Source organism: Drosophila serrata, unplaced genomic scaffold, assembly GCF_035046125.1.
Source record: "Drosophila serrata isolate PLE 108 unplaced genomic scaffold, ASM3504612v1 contig_240, whole genome shotgun sequence".
Taxonomy (NCBI): domain Eukaryota; kingdom Metazoa; phylum Arthropoda; class Insecta; order Diptera; family Drosophilidae; genus Drosophila; species Drosophila serrata.
The window spans coordinates 2,176,907-2,198,954 of record NW_028257138.1 but is presented as its reverse complement, the minus strand read 5'-3'; the positions used below and the strand labels follow the sequence as shown (position 1 = coordinate 2,198,954).

At 39.0% G+C, this 22,048-nt stretch overlaps 3 protein-coding genes across 21 annotated transcripts; 1 reads left to right on the top strand and 2 right to left on the bottom strand.

Moving 5' to 3' along the window:
- Positions 1-405: 405 nt before the first annotated feature.
- Shaw (potassium voltage-gated channel shaker cognate w) lies at positions 406-14,867 on the bottom strand. 18 transcript variants are annotated; one of them, XR_015271135.1, is made up of 11 exons: positions 14,440-14,743; positions 9,477-9,506; positions 9,237-9,386; positions 8,825-9,035; positions 8,653-8,770; positions 8,394-8,588; positions 7,810-8,028; positions 7,132-7,735; positions 6,924-7,058; positions 3,625-3,860; positions 406-2,781 (listed from the first exon to the last, which is right to left on the bottom strand). XR_015271135.1 is itself a non-coding variant. In XM_020945187.2 (10 exons), exons 4-10 carry the CDS (start codon positions 9,031-9,033, stop codon positions 2,414-2,416), a joined length of 1,848 nt encoding a protein of 615 aa, XP_020800846.2. In that variant the 5' UTR covers positions 9,034-9,035; positions 9,237-9,386; positions 9,477-9,506; positions 14,440-14,738; the 3' UTR covers positions 406-2,413. The 18 variants fall into 18 exon arrangements, 5 of the variants coding, with proteins under 5 accessions (XP_020800846.2, XP_086686604.1, XP_020800845.2 ...); XR_015271136.1 differs by having other exon boundaries at positions 406-2,763; XR_015271132.1 differs by lacking the exon at positions 3,625-3,860 and adding an exon at positions 4,223-4,742 and having other exon boundaries at positions 14,440-14,738.
- Positions 14,868-15,895: 1,028 nt separating this feature from the next.
- Positions 15,896-19,398, bottom strand: LOC110178121 (glycerophosphocholine phosphodiesterase GPCPD1). Of its 2 annotated transcripts, none has more exons than XM_020945140.2 (5): positions 19,029-19,398; positions 18,190-18,595; positions 16,593-18,053; positions 16,375-16,521; positions 15,896-16,294 (listed from the first exon to the last, which is right to left on the bottom strand). In XM_020945140.2, the coding sequence occupies exons 2-5, from the start codon at positions 18,592-18,594 to the stop codon at positions 16,175-16,177; spliced, it is 2,133 nt and encodes a 710-aa protein (XP_020800799.2). In that variant the 5' UTR covers position 18,595; positions 19,029-19,398; the 3' UTR covers positions 15,896-16,174. The 2 variants fall into 2 exon arrangements, with proteins under 2 accessions (XP_020800799.2, XP_020800800.2); XM_020945141.2 differs by having other exon boundaries at positions 18,126-18,595; positions 19,029-19,366.
- A 524-nt stretch (positions 19,399-19,922) lies between these two features.
- On the top strand, positions 19,923-21,359 carry U2af38 (U2 small nuclear riboprotein auxiliary factor 38). The gene is made up of 2 exons (XM_020945168.2): positions 19,923-20,202; positions 20,279-21,359. The coding sequence occupies exons 1-2, from the start codon at positions 20,159-20,161 to the stop codon at positions 21,018-21,020; spliced, it is 786 nt and encodes a 261-aa protein (XP_020800827.1). The 5' UTR covers positions 19,923-20,158; the 3' UTR covers positions 21,021-21,359.
- The last annotated feature ends 689 nt before the right edge of the window (positions 21,360-22,048 follow it).

Genomic DNA, 22,048 nt, shown 5'->3' with positions numbered 1-22,048 from the left:
GGTATATTTGCCGAACGGCCCCCAGAGCTGGAGCTAAGCGTTTTGGGCTGTGTTATTGAAATAGCACTTTTTTTATTGGTAATGAAATCGAAACAAATGCCAAAAGTGGCCATAAAGTGGTTCCCAAAGCGAGCAGACACGGTGCCACCAGGTTTTGGCCCTCTCTGTGCGGAATTTTAATGGAATTTTGAACTCGAAAATTAAATAAAATGCAGATTTTGGATAGGAATGGAGGAATCAAATATTTTACTACTAAATTCAGATGTAACAATGCATTCCAATTATATATATGTATTATTTTCGCCACGTCTTCAAGTAATAAAGCCATATATCTGTTTATCAAAACTTCAATGAAAATACTTTTACATTTGTTTTCCACCTTAAGAAAATTATTCAAGCCCTGGGTTTGGTGTTCAATAGACTTCTTTATTGCATTTCTTTTTATGTTGTTTTTTTTTAATTATATATATATATATATATATATATATATATATATATATATATATATATAAATGTATATATAATTAGTTTAATTTGTTTGTTGTTCATGAATTATTGAGAGAACAATTTCGTTTGTTTTTGGTTTTTGTTTCCGCTTTAGTTCAAATAGTATACAATTTGCTTAACTATACAATTTAAAAAACAGCATTTCCTTTTGAAATCATAGCGAGAAAATGGTAAATGAAAAACGATATAAACAATTGTTTGTATCCATTTCCTATATAGCTTGCAAGTATAATATTTGTAATATTAATTTAGTTCTTAATAACGCTTTGTTTGTTTGTTCATTGTAAAAACTTAACAAATTTTTGTTTATTTGTTTGCTTGCTTCGTTCGTTTATTTGTTGCCCATTCTTCGATTCAAAATGTTGCCTAAGTTTTTCCGACTTTTCATTTATTTATTTATTACCATTTTTCCTTTGCTTGCTCTTATTAATAATCATTTTTATTCTTACAAATATATGTATGCTTGCTGATAGATATATGTAACATATTTATATTTAAAATGTACAAGAGAATTGTGTAAATGAAGGGGGATCCCAGAAGCAGTTTGGTAAACTTTTTAGCAAATTGAAATTAACTGAAAGGGGAAGCGGAACTGCCTCTTATTTGTTTGCACATTTGATAGAAATTAGATTTGACTTTGAAACCCGTGAAAATTTAAAACAATTTTTAATTTTCCGCCCCTCCTCTTAGCCCGATTGGTTAGCCAACTTTTGGTGGTGGGAGGAGAAGAGTCTAGAAGGTGCTTATCCCAGAATGAGGAGTGAGTGAGCGCGAAATTTTGTTTGTTTTTCCCCCATTTTCCTGTGCACCTTCCTTAATTTATTTTATTTACCTATTTAATTCTTGTTGTTTTGTGTTCTTGTTAAGTTCGCCAGAAAAGTTAAAGTCAACATGTGAATTTTAAAACAAAGTTCAGAGCCAAGAGTGTGCGTGTGTGATTGAATTCGGTTTTTAATTAGACAAAACTTCAACTGGTAAAGCTTCTCTTTGGAGTTCTTTTCCGGTTTACAAGTAATTTATGTATATATAGGTATATATATATAAATATATATTAAATTAAAGCTTTAGAGTCTTTACACAACGCATAAGGAACTGGCAAACCGAGTATAAAGCATCCTAGGATTATGTACATTCTTCAGCGATTTATTAATAACTATTTAATGTAAAAAATTGGATCGTTAGTAAGCTTGCAAAAGGTAAATATATGTTGTATGTATATATACTCGTATATGGTTAAAAACATCTGTCTTGGTAAAAGCAATTTTGGATTATCAATATTTTAGCTAGGGTTATGTTTTAGGCGTTCGATATTGATAGGTTTCGATCGTGTGATATGGTCAACACAAAGTTATGATCAGAGATGGCCACAGATCCTCTTTAAAAATAATTTACTGATATGATTTCACGTAAATTAACCGTAAAATGTAATTAAAAACATTCATTATTCCCTTGATATTGCTTCAAATTTGCTTTCCGCTGATATGACATACAGTTGAACTTATAATTAATTAATAATAATCCTAAAATATGTAGTTTTACATTTATTTGTAAGAAACAAGAAACAACCTTTGAAGAGCCAGTGGATACCCAGGCACAACTTTCTCACACAAACACCTGGGGACCTTTGCTTAAAAGAAATTTATACCTTTACCTGGGCGAATATATGATATTCATTTACATTTTCATTGGGGGAATCTAAAGGGAGAGTCAAATAAAACAAGGACGATCTCTAATCAATGATCCTTTGCCATCTCTGAAGTACTCCTTATACGTATGCGAAGGCTATATGATATCGAATCGAGATATTGCTTATTTCCGGCTGATGATAATGGGGTCTATAGGATATACATTGATATCAGGTGGCTTTTGAGTCTTGGCTGCCCTTTGTCATTCCTTCCTTGGTGGTTTAGAGGAAGGCCTTCTTGCTGGTCTCCAGGCCGCTGTTCGTGGTCGCCGCTGTGGTGGTTGTCGAAACACCGGAGTCCTTGCCCACACTGGCCGTGGTGGACACGGCAATGCTGGGCATCGGATGTGGAGCGGCGGGGGTTCCTGCAACTCCAACTCCAACTCCAGCTCCTCCTCCTCCTCCTAGTCCTACTCCTCCTCCTGTTTCAACTCCTGCCTGGTGCGATGGCGGTGTGGCGGCCAGTGGCGTGGGTATACGCGGCTGGAACGCGGGCTTGCCCATTGCCAAGGCTGGATTGAGATCCAGCATTGTCCTGGGACTCATGGCCACGATACTAGCGCCCAAAGGACCTGCGAAAAGTTGAGCAACTTTTGTTTTTAACCCCGAACGGAACACAGAAGGAACAGAAAGAGATTATCGGTTGTCGGGTTTCGGTTTTGGTTAGGAAGTAGGTACAGGAAGTGGAGTTATATAGCCGGAAACAATAGATAAACATATATATATTTATAGTAGGGTGGAGTGGGGGTAGTAGTCCAGGAAGAGGTGTGGTGGCACAAACAGAGAAAGAAAAAGGAAAAGAAAAAGAAAAAGAGGAAGAAAGAGAGAGAGAAAGAGAGAGAGAGAAAAGTAAATATTATTTTCTTGAAACTTTCGGTTAGTTACCAAATTCGTTTAACTTGAATTTTGTCTTGGCAGGTTTTAAGTTTTACGTTTTAAGAGGGCGGGTTCAGGCTTTGCTGATAGTAATTACTGGGTGCACTTGGTTACTACGATATATATATAGTACGATATACGAGGTGGCGGTGGGTGTTCCGGGTTTCCTGGGAAGTGGGTGTAACACAAACACGAACACAACAACTCACACACACATAGATACATAGATATGTTAGGGCAACAACTAGGAGGGCATCAAACCAAACCAAACACGCTCTCTAAGATTCCGGGCTCAAATTCAGGTAAATAACTCATGCAGCATGCATCACATATGTATTTATATACAAATATAGTTAAAGTTAATAAGGTAATATAAGGGGCCAGGGCTTTCTGCTTGCGCTACAAACTATATATGGTTTCCAGGGTATTCAACTATTTGACACTTTTTGTACGGGGTTTTGGGTTCGGAAAAGAGCGACAGATTCAAAAGTTTTTATTTTTTGGGAGGGTGGGGTTAAGAAGGGGGTTAAAAATGGCTTTTAAACCAAAACACACACCCGCCCAGCAGAGATTCTCCGAGGTTTGGTTTTCTTACGATGTTAGGTAGCATGATAGATGGAGGTCTTTCTTAGGTTTATTTCTTTACATTTACTGAGGTTTGCTTTCATTTTTGATTTTTCGTTTCTTTCTTTTCGATTTTCTTGTCGAGTTTTATGTTTTTTATATATTTTTGTTGTGTCTTGAGAAATTACAAAATATCTTTCTGTCATTTAGTCGAAACTGAAGGCCATATCTGAAATACAAGAGTTCGAGATAATACAAATACAACGTTGTCTTCTTTAATATTTAACAGCTAAGGGAAGGGATCCTCCGATTCGGGTTGAGACTAAAACCAAAAAATTAAATCACAAAAGTTACACACGCACACACAACAAGAGAGATAGAGAGAGAGATAGATAGAGAGAGAGAGAATACACATTGGTAACGAAGAAACGAACGAGCCAGAACTGAAGAACAACACGTACACGATATATATATGTATAATATATATCTATATAGCATTTATAATAATATTATTTATGTAAAGATAGGTGGAGAAATATATATATATATATATGTATATAGAGAGAGAGTAGAAAACACGTAGAAAATTACATAATGTTGAGTAGTATATATACGATTATATAGCAGGTTGTTGGAGTGGTAGTAGTAACAGTAGATAGCAGTAGCAGACGTCTCCGATATAGTCATTCATATTGATAATCATATCTATGGGTATGTGGCATCCAGGAGAGTGTGTGAGCTTTCGATCCAACGTACCACAGGCTCCTGCATCCTGCATCCTCTCTGATATGTGATCACTGATCTGTGATCTGTGATCTGTGATTCTGTGATCTGTGATCCGTTCCGATCTCTGTTCTGCTATCCAGTCCTGTTCCCCTTCGTGTTTACTCATAGATAGATCAGTTTGCCAGATTCTTATACATATATGTCGAAAAGTTCTTAGCTTGGAAGTTGCATTCTGGGGGATGGTTATACTATTGGTTCTTCATTCTGGTTCTGATGTGGCTGTCGATGTTGTTGTTGATGTTGACAATGTCGTTGTTTTTTACGGCCTAGAGCAGCCTGCTCTTTTTGCCGTCGCGCGGTTTGCCAATCATGGTTGTATATTCATCTATTTACACAAGATTTGTAGGGGGTTTTGGATTGGATCGTTTCATCAATGAAAAAATAAATTATATTAAGGTAGAACGAAAGTATTTGAAGTAAAATCAAAAAAATATATAGAGTCTCGTATCTGGATATCATAATCGTTGTAGAGATAGCTTATTGTAAAATATATTTATATACCATACATGTTCTTGTATTTTGCTGGGAGGAGATCCTAAACTGATTGAACTTCGATCGATGACTTTAATATACAGAAATGCCTTCGATGGGTGTCGAGAGGAAGTCGAGGTCTGGTATTTATATGTATGATGGGCTTTATGGCTGGAGCTTTGAGTCTGAGGAATTATACGTAGGCGATGGGTAATTCAAAGAGAAAATCTAGAATGCTCCTACCGATATTTTTATATGACATTTTTCTATAAAAATCTAAGTTTAAAAGTCTCTTAACTAAGCCAAAAATGCATTCATTTTAATTCGGAAATCATTCCTATGTTAGTTTTTCTTAGGTTAATAAATCTGCATACTCCATTTAAAACTAAAAAAAATTTTAATTTTTTCACAATTTTTTTCAAAATTTTGAACAAATTAAATTTCAGCCTGATATGGCTAGATCGATTCAGCTGTTGATGTTGATCAAGAATATAATTGATTTACGGGGTCGGAAATGATTCCTTCACTGTGTTTTTAGCTTCTAACAGAAATTATAGTACCCTGCAAGGGTAAAATTACAACGGTGCGTATACGTAATTTTTAGGACTTTAAATGGCTGAAATAAAATTAAAACCATTAATGAAGCTTAGTACGGCACGCTGATGCTTACCAACCCTTACAGTTTCCAATTGATTTATAGGTTTGAATCAGAAATTGATCTTAATTAGGCTTATAATGTTCGAATTCTTCGAATAGTTATGTATCGATATAAATGACAATTTTTTCGAAAAATCAAAGTTTAAAAATCGCATAACTAAGTTAAAAAAAGCTTTAATTTTAATTCGGAAATCATTCCTATGTTATTTTTTACCAGGTTAATAAATCTGCATACTCAATTGAAAAAGTTTAAAAATCAAATTTTTTTGTCAATTTTTGACCATTTTAACGATGTAACCCCTTATAAAATTTTCAAAACCTTGAAAAAATTAAATTTAAGCCGGATATGGCTAGATTGATTCAGCTGTTGATACTGATCAAGAATATACATATATGATTTATAGGAAATGATTCCTTCACTGCGTTATAAGCTTCTGATTGAAACTATAAACCCTGCAAGGGTACAATTACAACGGTGCGTATACGTAATTTTTGGGACTACAATGCCTGAACTAAAATTATTAATTATTATAAAATTATGGATAGGGTCGGAAATTACTTTTTAACTATGTTTCGAGCTATTGACTAAAATGATAATACCTAACAAGGGTATTGAAATATCACAATTGATGTAAAAATATCGTTATTATCAGAAATACAGTGATAGACAATTCCTCTGACTCGAATTACTATTTGTTATAATTATTGAATATTATAGTTTTTTTGTAATTATTTATAGAAACGAATGGAGTTCCTCTCCGAATTACCCATCATCATCACCCATCATTATAATCCACTCTCGAATGCAATTGCGTGAAATGAAAGCTAAGCTCGAATCAAATGAGTCGATTATGAACCGAGTATGTTATGAATAAAGAAGCCTTAAATGCATTGTAATTACATAGAGTACATATATACACGTACACACGACGAATGGTATGTTATATTATGGATATATATAGTATAGCCAGAGGGGGAAAGCGCACCCAAGATCATTATTAATCGTTACGGGCCGAAGTTGCGTAACTCTTCTTCGTTGTGTCAATAAAACTGAGACGGCACAAAGGATAACGAACGAGTAGTTATTATTACTGGGATTTCTGTGAATACATTTTGCCAACTTAATCCATACAACTCGAACTTGGGGGCTGTGCGAGCTGTGCAAGCTTTAAAAGACGGGTTAGGAATGTACTTTGGCTCGATTACGTCGTTGTTTTGCTGTTCTTTTAGTGATAAATGTATAATTTGGTGCCTTTTAGAAGCTCATCTCGGATTCGTTTGGTAGTAATTATTATTGTTTATCTTTTTTTGGTGGCTTGCATTATTGCTTGGATCGTGGGACTGACTGTATTGAGTAAGGGACACCGGCAAGACTCACCAGACTTGGGGCTGACCAGGTCCTTGGTTTTATTGTTCATGCGACGTGGTCCAGTTCCGCCGGAGCCCATGGGTCCGGAGTGAGGGCCAGAGCCCGGTGTGCCACAGCCACTGACTCCCCCGCCGCCAGGGGCACCTGCGCAGGGAAATCACAAAAGTGGTAAAGTAAATGCTTGATAATCTGGATAGAGTTCAGGATCCCGTCTCACCTGGCAGTCGTGGCGGACGCGGCTGCTCGACGGGAAGCACTCGTCTCCGCTTCTTTGGCAGTTTGGCCCTGGCCTGCGTGTGCGAGTAGTACATGGCAAAGTTGCTGACGATGACGGGCACTGGCAGTGCAATGGTTAGTACACCGGCCAGGGCGCATAGGGCGCCCACGAACATGCCGATGTAGGTTTTGGGGGCCATGTCGCCATAGCCGACGGTGGTCATGGTGACCAGGGCCCACCACAGGCCCAGCGGTATGCTGTTGAAGTCGTTGTGCGGATTCGGCTGGATGCGTTCCGCATAGTAGACCAGGCTGGCGAAGATCACGATGCCCAGGACGAGGAAGAAGACCAGCAGGGTTAGCTCCTTGGCCGAGGCGCGGAACGTCTGGATGAGGATCTTCAGGCCGGACGAGTGGCGCGTCAGCTTGAACAGACGCATAATGCGGATGATCGAGAAGAACTCGAGGATGTCAGCGTTCTCCAAATGCGATGCGAACCGCTGAAGCACTAGATCGATATAAAAACTAAGCGTCGCTATGTAATCTATGATGTTAACAGATGACCTGATGAATTCCCACTTGTTTGGCGACGAGATAAAGCGCACCTGCGGGCAAAGATACAACATTGAGATCGTAGTTTTAGTTTCTCAAGGGTTTAGAGAGGGAAACGATCCCTTACCAGTATCTCAAAGGTAAACCAGGCATTGCACACGCATTCGATATAGAAGAAGGCTATGTGGGCATTGGTCTGTGTTTTGTCCAAGAACCAGGCAGCACTTCCATTCGCAGTTCGCACCGTCACATTCTTGACAATGGGCACCCGCATATCGGGATGGGTCTTCAAGCAGAAGGACAGGATCGAAATGCAGATGAAGAACACCGAAACCACGCCAATAGTCTGAGGAATAGAGCATAATAGATTATTTATAAATATTTTGTAAAATCCTACATCAAAACGGAAAATATATACGTATATATTTTAATTATATCATGGAATGATTAATGCTTTAACATGCACAGTGCTTGGTTGACATTAACCAAACTATAAATAAATGTACTTGTATTTTCCAAGATATATACATTCAAATTCCAAGCAATTTTCAAATTAATAAAGCATTTTAAATCTATTATTTATAAATAGATTGTGTTTTTGTATTATTTACACATATATAAACAAATATGGAATGACATAAATAAAAAGTATAATTAATGATCACTATTAAATGATAGTTTAATAAAATTTGTGGTCTGTAGTGTCCATACCTTGGCGGCATTGGAACTGTAGGGCTCGTCGAACAAGGACCAAATGCGCGGCTTCATCTCCTGCCACCAGGATATGGTGCCTTTGTAGTAGTCCTCCTCGAAGCCAAATTTCCTTGCCAACTCCTCTTCGGACGGTTTTTCCGTATCTAGATCAAGGCGATCCAGTACGGCCAGGGTTTCCTGAGTGTCGCGATGCTATAAATCAATAAATTATTTTATTAAAAAGGAATTTCAAAGGGGATCCTGACACCAGACTCACCTGCGTATAGGTCATCCAACAGCAGGGCTCCACCTGGTTCGAATCTAGGCCCCAAAATTCCAATTCCTCTTCAAACAGCGGTCCGCACACATCCGTGGGATAGTGCAGCTTGCCGGTTCTGAAAGATTTGGATATAAATTTTCGAGAACAGATCTCCTCCGCAAGCCGTTACCTGTAATAGTTGAGCACTTGTGCAAAGACGCCCGGATGCCGGTCGAAGAAGTACTCATTCAATATCGGATCATAGTTGGCCAGGGCCTCGGTGAGGCGGGATAATCGCGTTGCCGGAATCTTCTTCAGCGTGGCCTTGTAGGTCTCGTGCCTGATGCCGCCCACATTGAGCACCACCCGGTTCTCCGAGTCCATGTTGATGAGATTCATGGCTGCATGCGCATAGTGTTGCATTTTTTTAGGTATATAAGTCATTGTCTCACAGAAAGAAATAAGAAAGTCTAAGCTTCAAATATTTCAACTGAAATAAATCATAATTGGTAACACTTAAAAAAAATTAACTTTCGATAATTTCTTGGATTAAGAGCTCCTCTTGTTTTTCTTTTCATAATACATATATTTTTCTGGCCAACCTGAAATTTGTTCGTTGTCCTTGCCCACGATTTGTACAGTTCTCCGTGCCCCGCGTCCCAGGCACCTCGACACTCATACACGACACAACGCTCCAACCTCCGGGGTGTGGGAGGGAGATGGGGATCAGGTCTCAATCCCGCGGACTCCCACTTGAAAATGGTTCAACCAGGAATGGTTAGGAACGGTTAGGAACCCAAAGCATCCTCGGAATGCTGCGCTCTGGGCCTTGAGCTACTCACTAAGTTGGGGCTTCATTCGACAACATGGCGCTGAAATAAAATACATGTATGTATATGTATATTTATGATTTTACCTTTCAGTTTTTAATGGATTGTGAAAAGCTGGAGTTTTATTTTCAAATTAATACATATTTATCGAATGCTTCAAAACCTATGTAAAGTGATCGTTAAAATCGTCAAATATTTGTTAAAAATTTATATTTTTGTAAATTTTAAATTAGGTAAGCAGATTTATTACCCCGATAAAAACTAACATAGGAGCTTTCGGAATCAAAATTATTGCTTTTTTGCGTAGTTTGAGATCTTTAAGCTTTGATTTTTCGAAAAAATTGTCATACATTTATATCGATAAATAACTATTCGAAGAATGCGTATATTTCAAGATTAATTACTTAAAATTAATTAATTAAAATTAATTGCAAACTGTTTTTGTATGTACAATTCGGCGTGGCGAACTAAGCTACCCTAATGGTTTAAATTTTATTTAGACATTTACAGTCCCAAAAATTACGTATACGCACCGTTGTAATTATACCCTTGCAGGGTAACATAACTTCAGTGAAAAGTTTAAAACGCAGTGAATGAATCATTTCCGACATTATAAACCATATATATTCTTGATCAGCATGAAAAGCTGAATCGATCTAGCCATATCCGGCCTAAATTTAATTTTTTCAAAATTTTGAAAATTTTATTATGGGTTACATCGTCAAAGTTGTCAAAAATTGGGGTGAAAATTTTTAATTTTTTTAAACTTTCAATTAAGTATGCAGATTTATTAACCTGGTAAAAACTAACATAGGAATGATTGCCGATTGGAAATTAATGCAATTTTGGCTTACTTATGAAATTTTTAAGCTTTGATATGTGGAAAAAAATTTCATATATTTATATCAATAAAAGTCGACTCAAAAAATGCGAATATTTTAAGCTTAATTATGATCGATGTATTATTCTTATTCTTAACTTCAATTCCAAGCTTCGTTTTCTTCCTTGTTCTATTTGTGTGCGCTGATTAAAAAGTCGATTTAATGCACACGCACAACTATTTCGGGAATAAAAACCGATAAAGAAAATAGGCAGAGGACCGCCTTCGTCTTGGATATAATTAAATAATGCGTATATCCTGTTTTTCAGTTTTCTAGAACCCTCTAACTAATTAATGCAACTTAAGTTTAATCAAAAATCCGCATTGAAAGACTCACACATGGCCTACAGGCCTTTTTAATCTTAAGCATACAAATCATCGATTCCAAATCAATATTTTGTGTATACAAATCATTGAGATATATATATATGTATATATACGTTTTTATTTCACACATCTTTGGTTTATTTGTTTATCTGTCAGATAATGGATATAAGTGAATCAGTTATGTGCAAAAGTGTGCCGGATGGAGGCTAGTGTTGCTCCCAGCTTCGCCGAAGTCCGAAAAAGAACCTCTTTTGATGGATGCATCTTTCCACCGCCCCCGCATCCGATGATTCAATGCCTGGATTCACTTCATTTGCCCTTTCTACGCCGCATTGATATTTGTACATGTATTTAAAAGATCAACAGCAATTGAGCGCTCGAACTAGAGAGCCATTTATCTGGGAAATGGGCAATAATATTCGCTTCAACCGAATTGACCCATTAGCAGCTCGTGAAGCGGATCATCCCACTCTCGGTTTGGGTTTTATTTTTCCACTCAGATCGAACTAAATATACAGTGGCTCACAGCTTATTTCGTGCAGAGGGAAGCTTGAAATTCAAATTCTTATAGCTAACAAACGGTAAGAGATATCAACAAAATTTAAATGCAGTTTTGTTAAGTAGGAGGTAGGCATTTATTAAGATACTTTATTATTTTTAAATACTATTAGTTAACTCTAAAATCTAAAACAAACTAAAAATAACGAATTTTTTCATGTCACAGCTTATTTCGTGCAAGAACTTTAAGTACACTAAATTTGTAATTCGTTAATCTTAAATAACTTTTTCTTGTTGCAATCCATTAGAGAAGATATCAACTTATATATTTATAACTTTTTAACGTTTGGTTACACTGAAAAAAAAAGTTTTCTTTGATTTACCAAAATGAGCACGCGTACACCCATGGAGCAGAGCAAACTGGTCCTAAATCACATTAAAAATGAAAAAACTAAACTTAATTTTGCTGAAATAGTAAACGTGAGCTATATTCTTGTCCAATATATCATCCAATGCTTCAACCGAGAAAATCTATTAGCAGATAAAGGCCAAAATGCTCAGAATAAAACTTTTTCAGGTATGGAGAAAAGGCGAATTATACCAAAAAATTAATTAAATAAATTAATTAATCCCTAAAATTGGGCACCAAAACATGAAGTAGATATTGAACATGAAATGGGAAAGGGTTTCGTCCGCCGCGACTTGCGGAAACACAACTTTAATGACCGAGTAGCCCGCAAATGGCCTTTTATTAGGCCGAAGAATCAGAAGCGCAGGCTTAAATTTTCCAACGACCATGTAACTCATCCGTTATCGATCTGGAATGATGTTATTTTCATAGACAAGTCCAAAATCAACATTTTGGGCCAAAATTAGGAAGGGTGGAATGCAGTATTCTTGACATCAACTAAATACAGAGCTGCACACTAAAAATCTAATACCTACGGTCAAGCATGGTGGCGATAGAATCATGGCTTGGGGATGCATGGCGGTATCCGGAGTTGGAATTTTGGCGTTAATCGATGGAACTATGAACAAACATAAGTACCTTCAACAGTTGAAGGATAATTTTGACCAGGACGCCAAGAAATTGAACATAGAGGAGCTACCAATTTTACCAGGATAATGACCCAAAGCAAAAATCAGATTTTCTGCAGACCTGGATGCAATGGAACTGCCCTCACTTAATGGATACACCTGCCAAGTCTCCTGACCTTAACGTCATTAAGAATTTGTAGCCAATTTTAGATCCTGGTATCCTGGCAAGAGGTCGATACCCAACCAAATGAGCTCAAAACAGGCCTCTTCGAAGAATGGCCCAAGATTCCAAAGAAACCAACGGAAAAATTTGTTTTTTCAATGGAAACTCGTTTTAAGGATGTAATAAAGCAATATGGAGGACACACAAAATATTAAGTTTATTATTATAATTAAAATTTAAGGTCAAGTTGTTTGCACGAAATAAGCTGTGACATAAAAAAAGTCAGTATTTTTTTTGTATTTTAGTTTTAAGCGTTATCTAATGGTATTTACAAATAATGAAGTGTCCTCATAAATGCCTAAATCCTACTTAACAAAACTGCATTTAAATTTTGTTGATACCTCTTACCGTTCGTTAAATATACGAGTTTGAATTTTAGGTTAACCTTTGCACGAAATAAGCTGTGAGCCACTGTAGACTACAATAATATCATTGATAGCGTCATCAATATCAGAGAGTAGTGCGTAAAAAAAAGAACCCTTAATATACTTATATAAATATATGCATAAATATTATATATATAAATATAAAATAAAAGGAAGTAAAACGGAACGTAAAGGAATAATGAAATTGCCTTTCCGTGATTTGCACAAAAGGAAAATATTTGTTCTTAAACAATATTTAGTTTTGGCGCTGCATTGTTTACACACTCGCACGCACAGATACAAATGTATCTAGATACACCCGCATGTGTACACGGTAAGAAAATATGCTAATATAATGAAGTATTTTTTACGTTTTTCATAAATAGCCTTGTATAAGAACCCATAAAATGAAACTACTAAATATGAAATAAACCACTTTTGGATAATCGGATTCTCTAAATATAAGATTAATCAGATGATAAACTTGGGATTCGTGAGTAATATCGAGATCTCTGAGCGGTGTATCCTGCGATATTTACTTGCGTAAATTTTGAAATATAATTGTTTTTGAAAGTAATAGGGACTATTGCTGTTTCCTCTGCACTTTTATTTGTGTACTTGTCTGTATATAGACAAAGTGAGCAACAGCTTCTTGTGCTGTCCGCCTGCCTGTCCGGGCTGTTCTTTTTCTGTTGTCGACTCTCATCCTTGTCCATTGGATGTGTGTTTACTTGCAACCGGCTGGCTGGCTAGCTGATGCTCCTCCAACCGATTCCACATTCTCAAATCAGCGCCAATAAAAATACAAAACAAGGCGGGCACACAAGATTTTCACAAATACATACATACATACATATATGAGGAGGGGGCTTTATAAACAAAACAAACAAGACACCGCACACACACACACTGCCCAGCCTGGTATTCGGAATTCACTTTGCGATTAATGTTAATGATTGTGTTATACAGGCACACACGCACACCCAAGAGTCCAGCTTTAATATTCATAAGTTTAAAGGCGAGTGTGTGTACACACTAATGAGTGGCGGAGCTACCCTAGAAAACACACACTTTTTGGTAAGTATTTAAAATGAGTTTTTCGGTGTCGGTCTTCTTTCATTTTTTATACCATATTTCCTTCCCTTCCCCCTCGCCCCTTGCCCCTTGCCCTACCCCACCCGCCGAAAGAACATTACACGCAAAGTAAGAGTAGTTAGAAGGTGGCTTAACGGCCTCCTCCTCGGCGGGGGGGGGCACACACACAGTAGGTCAGGAGTGTTTTGTAAGTAGCGTGTTGTAGTAGTAACTGCTCTCTCTCTCTTTTATGCTCTCTTTCTCTCCCTCTCTCTGTTTTTGTTGTGGGTATGAAGTTGCCTGCCTCGGTTAACTTGGCGTATACTTGATATATACACACACACCGACACACTGGGGCACAGGAGGAGCACACGGAGTAAACGGAGACCCCTTACACGTGTGTGTCGCGCACGCATCGATTTTTCCGTTCCTTTTTTTTTTCTTTACTTAATTTTTTTATTATTTTTTAGGGGTATCACTAAAACTTCCTTTAAGCCGGACTTGGACTCATGTCCCCCATACATATACACACACACACTTAGACAGACACGTATAGTCCATGGACCTCACCTCTATTCCCTCATCCTGCGGTCTCGGAGCGCACGACCCACAGACATAGTTGGAAAATGCTCGGTGTTTTCGGATCACAAACTAATCAAGGAGTTGCACTAAACTGGACACACACTGCTTTTGTGTATTTCTTTAATTTATTTTTCGTTCGGGTTTGGTGGGCCTCCTTTCTCCGTTTCCCTGCGCTCCTTTCCGTTCTCACTACGGACTGTTATCCATTCCGTTCTCACTACAGGCTGTTGTCCTCTCCGCTCTCTTCGCATTCGCGTTCCGCACCGTTCGAGGCGATTTAACAAACTGAAAAGGAATTTCGAAACAAACCCGATTCGGCCAACACACACCGACGGAATTTTCTTCACTTTTCATCGCTCTCGGCTCTCGAGCTCTCAGCTCTCAGTTCTCGGGGATGATGTTGTTGATGTTGTTCCACTTCATCTTCATCGACAGGCGAGTGCATGCGCAGTGAGCGGCGTTCCTCTTCTTATTCACACACAATTCCTTTTGTTCTGACATTCGCCTGCTTGCGGGCGCCAGAATCCAACACTGCGTATGAGTAATGGAAAGTTTTCAATTAAGGAATTTGTTTCTCCCAAGATTGGAGCTCCGAATGTGTTATAAAACAAGAAAGATAACTAACTTTGGGAAGCCAAAGATATATACCCTTGGACTTTGCTATTGAACTAGAAGATCGAATCGGAAACCGATCATAAAAAAAAAACTAGAATGCTTACATGACCATTTTTGCGAAAAATCAAGTTTAAAAAAACTCATCATTCCAACGTTACATTACATTTTTCTTTCCAATTTCTGATAATAATAACGATGTAACCCCTTAAAAAAATAAGCCGGTCATAGCTAGATCGATTCAGCTTTTGATCCTGATCAAGAATATATAGGATTTATTTTGATTGAAGATATAATACCCTCAAATTTAAAGATTTAACTAAAATTTTATATGATAATTTTTGGGAAAAGTGAAACTAAGCCAAAAATGCTTTAATTTTAATTCGGAAAGCTCTCCTATGCTACTTTTTAGAAGGCAAAAAAATCTGCATACTCAATAAAAATAAAAAAATAAAAATTTTTGCCAAGTTTTGCCAATTTTAACAATGTAACCTTTTATAAAATCTTCAAAATTAAAAAAAAAAAAAATTTTTGACAGACATAGCTTGATCGATTCAGCTGTTGATCCTGATTAATAATATATATGATTTATAGGGTCGGAAATGATTCCTTGACTGTGTTTTAAGCTTCTGATTAACACTAATATGCTCTGCAAGGGATACATATACATACATATGTATACCTTTTGATACTTTTTGTCCCCAATCTCCAGATCTCCCAAATTACAATTCACCAAAATCTTAAGGGAAAGAAAACCCCGCTCCCGTAGGTTTTAATTAGCATTCTTTTCCTTGGCTACTTAAAAATATACGCCTAAAAAACAACAACAAAATTACATAAAAAGGGTTTGCTGACGTGTATTTAAAAAAAGTTTTTGGCAACAGAAATGCATATGCGCTCGAAGCAGACAAGCTCTTATTATATTGACATGTGAGTGTTTTCCGTTCTGTTTTCTTTTCTTTTTTTTTTGTAAGATTTAAAATTATAAAAAATAAAGCAAATGCAATTGGCTAAAGGAAAATGTGTGAGGAAATAAACAGCAGATGTGTAGGCTAGATGAGATTTTGGTCCTAGCGAAGTTCGCATCAATATGGAGCTATCAGGCAGCTTTCTAGGCTTTCTGCTCCTCGGCGCCATCGGGAGAAGTGTGCCAGACGTGACCCATTTCCAGGGCCTGCAGTTTAAGCAGCTCCTTCTGACTGTCCTTGGCCTGCAAGTGGAAAACGCTTTGCTAAAACGGAAAGAGAGGGGAGTGAGTAGAGAGGATCGGCTTAATTAAGAAGTCAATGCTTATCGCAGTGACACACTCACCTTGACCTCCTTGGTGGTCAGCACATCCATTTTGTCATAGATAATGGCATGAAGACCGAGCTCCTTTAGCAGCTTGATGGTGTCTTTGGAGTTGTTGTCATCGCCCCAGCAAAATAGCACCAGGCCCCGCTCCTTGGCCAGATTCACCTAAAAGCGTCCCAGCGTGGCTGAATGGTTCACGAGTTCTTCATCATCAGTATCATCATGTTGGGTGTTACCTGGCTGGGGTCACGCAGCAAGTCCTCCGTGTGAGCCACAATTCCCAGCAGCTCCATTGCCACCGCGTGCCAAACGGCCAGCTCCATCGAGTTGCCCCTGGGGTCCAAATACTGCTCATATCTCGTCGTCCTGCCGAGTGTCAAGAACATGACAGGATATCTATTTTGCTTGTACCTAAGCATCGTACAGATGTCGGGATCAAAACAACTCAAAACTATGCGTCGATTGCCAGCCTTCCGCAGGACAACGTCCAAAATGCAGTCAATATAGAGATTTCGGTCAACCACATGCTCGAACTCCTCCTCCATTTTACCGTCCTGGAGGCGCTGTGACCACTTGATCTCAATATTGAAGCCCACGTGGACATCCAAGGCGTCGAGGACATCGGCCAGCTGTGGAAAGGGCTGGTGTTCCAGCAGATCGTCGTTGTGAAAAGACCGCGTCTCCCTCGACAGACCCTCGGCCGTATGGTACACCTTGAGCTTTTTTAACTGCTCCAAGGACAGCTCTCGCATGGGTAATGCCAGGAAGTCATGCTCTTGCATGCTGCACTTGGACTTTAAGGACACGTAGATCATGAAATCATGATAGACTACTGGAACCAGATCCTTACTCAGTTGAACATCGAACTCTACCATATCGGCACCGTGATCGGCGGCATATCTTAGCGAGGTAATTGTATTCTCGCGAATCACAGCATCCTTGGCCTTGAAACTGGTACCGGAGCCCCGATGTCCCACATCCAGGCCCGTCCATTTATTATTCCAGTAGCGGGCATAGCTGACGCTCATATCCATGAGTGCGCACTGGGAGAATGGCTTGACAATGAGGTAGCCCAGCCGCATCATTCCCAGCGGACGATGACCCTTGGCACAGGTGATGGGTAGCTCCAGATGGCCCTCGGAACGCTTGAACAGATTGGGCAGGACATAGTGATAGCCCAAGTGATTCGGCACTCCGTCCTCCCTGGCCACCCGCGAGCTGTATGTGTACAGATCGATCAGGAAGGCAGTGTTCTCCAAATCCGCCACGGTCATGTGGAAAATAACCAAATCGTTGGGCCCGCATCCAATGCCGAACTGCTCCTGTCCCCGGATCTCGCAGTCATCTGCACTCAAGGCCACCACCTCGCTAAAGGCAAACGCCGTCGCGGAATCGCCACCATTCTCCTTGGTGTCATGCGTGTCATTGGACAGGGAATCCTCCAGCGGGGAAACAGGTGCAAAGGACTCGCTGCGCTCGGCGCTCGGTATACTTAGATTCATGGGTGTTACCTTCACTTGGACATGCCGGCGCTTCATCCGCTGCTTAAACGTGAATGGGGCGTAGAAGAACTTGAGCTGAACCAGCGTCTCCTGGGTCAGCCAGCCTCTGTCCACCTTCTCCTGTCCACGAAATGAGCCAAATATATCCGAATGTTCCGTCGCAGGCTGCTCATCGAGCTCCCTGATGATCCTGGGCTGCAGGGAAAAGAGAATTTTAGTTGTTTTAGTGTATTTTTCGGATTTCATGTGGTTTAAATAAGAGGCTACCGGAACGGAACTCTCCATCGGGTATTTCAAGGGAGGAAAAATGAAAAACTCAATTGCTCTAGACCTGTAATTGAGTTTCCCAGCGACGGACCAGCAGCGGTTGCTCGTAACTACTCGGGTCCACGGCACAGACAAAGTAGCGATATTCAGTATCGCAGTGGCGGGGAACATAGACCTCTCCTGTCCACAGATTGCTCTCATTCTCGTCCTGTTCCTCGTTGTTGTGCTTGGAAAGCAGGGTGGCTCCCGAATGCTGCCAATTGCCCAGGGCCTCGCAGTTGCCCACAACGGCTAACCGTTCGTTGGGAGCCATATCCTGGTTCATCAGCACGCGGAACGTCCACAGCCGATTGGTGGTTATATCGCCAAAGGTACGTCGTGATCCTAAATTGTTGGCATTTTCTGTGGTCGCGCTGATAGGAGGCGCCGCCATAGCGTCCTCGTCCCCATCATGCCAGCAGCTCTGCATTCTGCGTGAGTTAAAAATTTTAAATTATTAAGTATTTCATTAGCATTATATAAACAAATATTTAATGACTAAACATGCGGTTTTAATGTTGTAATTAAATAATCAAATCAAATTAATAAAGATCCTTTACCATAATTTAAACTAAGTTAATTAAAATTAAAAGGTTAATTAAATTGAATTCATTAAATGTATATTTTTGTTGTCTATAATTAGGTAGTTTTTGATAGCTAACACAAGTATAAACTTTATAAATGTTTAATGACGATAGCAAAGCAATAATACATATATTTTTTGTACTTTAACAAAGGCCATCCGATAATAAACACATTGGATAAATACATTTCCTCTTCTTGCTTTGCCATTGATTGTAATTTGTTATTTTATTAAATGACTTTATCAGTTGAATGACGTAAATATGTATGTTTATCCCTTACTTGCTACTCCTAAAAGAAAACAAACGCACAACGGGCTTTGTTTTGAGTTTTTCTTCTCTTTTTCCCTTCTTCCTCGTGCGTTCTTTTGCGATTTCCCTTTTGCCGCAACTGCAACAACAGAAAGGCGTGCAAAAACTGTGGGGAAATTCGGACGACGACAGCTGATTATGGTAAAATGCTCTAGGAAAACATGATGATAAGCACTTTATCTCCGAGCGATGATAAATCACTGGTTTTTCAATTACACTTATGTTTACAGTTCCTTAATTCGTTTTATACTTGCTCGATTTCAGCTCGACCTATTATATTCTATTTCTTTTTTATTTTCAAAACAGTGTGACCAGAGGCGAACACTCAATAACACCCCCAGAGCGCGTCTTTTAACTAATCATTAAAGTTTTTTTAAATTAATTGTATCTTTTGAAAAAAAAATAGCGTTCCATAGCAATGTTAATTTACTTTTTGTTTTGAAGATTGTATTTTATTTGTGACTGTTTTAGGAAAAAAATAATAAATAAAATAAATGAAGATATCGGCGATGTATTGACTGTTTCATTTAGCCGGATTTGGAACTACACAAAGATGTTTTCCACTTTTGTATTCTATATAATCTTAAATTATTTAAAACTACAACTTATTTAATTTATCTTTCCAAAACGTAGATATATATCCTGTAGGCATTTTTTCGTTTGGTCGATATTTTCAACGACCTCTAAGTCGCTGAATGACTGAAAATATATATATATATTATAAATATAACTATATTCATCTGCCTATATTTTCAGTCCTTCCAGTCAAATAGGGAATCCTATAAATGAAAAACTAAATATATGAGGAATACTGAAAATGTTCTCATTTCTCGTGCGTGACTATCGCACGGAAGTGTGACTAACCACCTATGTATCGATAGCCGCTTTATGGCAACCAACCCCTTTTTGTGCTGGCAACGCTCTACAAAATAAAACCAGACCAGACGCTGCTTTTTACGGCAAAACCGAAAATAAATTACAGCTTGGCGAAAAATACACAGAGTTAGCGGGCGATTCTAGTACGTACGCGTTGGAGAGGCAAACGCGCAACTAGGATTTACATTTCGGCTGTAGCATCCGTACAATAGAGCCGTCACCAGCATGGCCGAGTACTTGGCATCCATTTTTGGCACAGAAAAGGACAAGTAAGTCGCATGGCGCTAACCGTGCACTCCGTTCATCCCATTCATCTCGGGGTTATTAACTGACCTTTTTCCGCAGAGTCAACTGCTCGTTCTACTTCAAGATTGGCGCATGCCGACACGGCGATCGCTGCTCACGCATCCACAACAAACCCACTTTTTCGCAGACGGTTCTACTCCAAAATCTGTACGTGAATCCGCAGAACTCGGCCAAGTCAGCCGATGGCTCGCATCTCGTGGCCAATGTCTCCGACGAGGAGATGCAGGAGCACTACGACAACTTCTTCGAGGACGTTTTCGTTGAGTGCGAGGACAAGTACGGCGAGATCGAGGAGATGAACGTTTGCGACAATCTGGGAGACCACCTCGTGGGCAACGTGTACATCAAGTTCCGAAACGAGGCTGATGCGGAGAAGGCTGCGAATGATTTAAACAACCGCTGGTTCGGCGGTCGTCCCGTCTACTCGGAACTTTCACCGGTCACCGATTTCCGCGAGGCCTGCTGTCGTCAGTACGAGATGGGGGAATGCACTCGGTCCGGCTTCTGCAATTTCATGCACTTGAAGCCAATTTCGCGGGAACTTCGCAGGTATCTCTACTCCCGCCGTCGTCGTGCCCGCTCACGCTCCCGCTCGCCCGGCAGCCGCCGACGCGGCTCTCGCAGCCGATCTGGCTCCAGGGGCAGGCGGGATCGGGGCGGCGGCCGAGGCGATGGCGTCGGCGGTGGCAACTACTTGAACAACGAACGAGATCGTGGCAATGATCGTGACCGTCGCAAAGGCGGTGGCGGAGGTGGTGGCGGCGGTGGTGGACGTTATTAAATCTCCAAATACAGTTTTTCCAATTCGGTGGAAATTATAAGAGAGAGAAACGGACAAGTGACGTCGTCAAGTATATTGTAGTTTATTCTCGACGGTTTTTTTACAATACCTTTGTTTTATCAAGTTGGATGGAGAGTGGAGAGCATAACCGACGACTAGGAGTAGGCAAGATTATGATGATGGGGTGTGTGTGTGTGTTCCACCGCCACCCATGTACAAACCCCCCGCGAAATAACGTTTACCGAGCGCCCATTAGAATTGTAATTATACAGATACAGATTAATTATACATTCGTAAATAATAAAATTGAGTAATAAATACTAAATGTAAACAGTAAAATCGTGACTAAGCAGCTTATACTTGGGTTTTTGTGATTTTCACAGAGGATCATTTGAAAGAATATGCCATCTTGTATTTCTTTTGGTACTCTTGCCTGATATAATTTCAGTCACAAGCTTAAAACACAGTGAATTTCACTTTTCCCGAAAAATATAAAGTTTTAATTAAATATTTAAATTTAAGGGAATTCTAATTTCAGTCAGAAGCTTAAAACGCAGTGAACGAATCATTTCCGACCCTATAAATCGTATTATTCTTGATAAGCATCAACAGCTGAGTCGATCTAGGAATGTTTGGAGGAAATCGAAATTTTTACCAGTTTTTCCATTTTTGCAAAAAACGATAATTATAATTGTCAAAAAATTCAATTTTCTAACATTTTAAATTGAGTATGCAGATTTATTAACCTACTAAAAACTAGCATAGGAAAACTTTCCGAATTGAAATTAAGGCGTTTTTGGCTTAGTTATGAGTTTTTTTCAATTTGATTTTTAGGAAAAATTTGTATAAAAATGTAAAAAATACCTACTCAAAGAATGGGATTATAATTTCAGTTATTTCCATCTACAAAATACTTACTCTGAGTATGCAAATTTGTTAACGTGGTAAAAACTAGCTCGGGACAGCTTTCCCTATAAATCATATATATTCCTGATCAGGATCAAAATCTGAATCAATCTAGCTGTGTC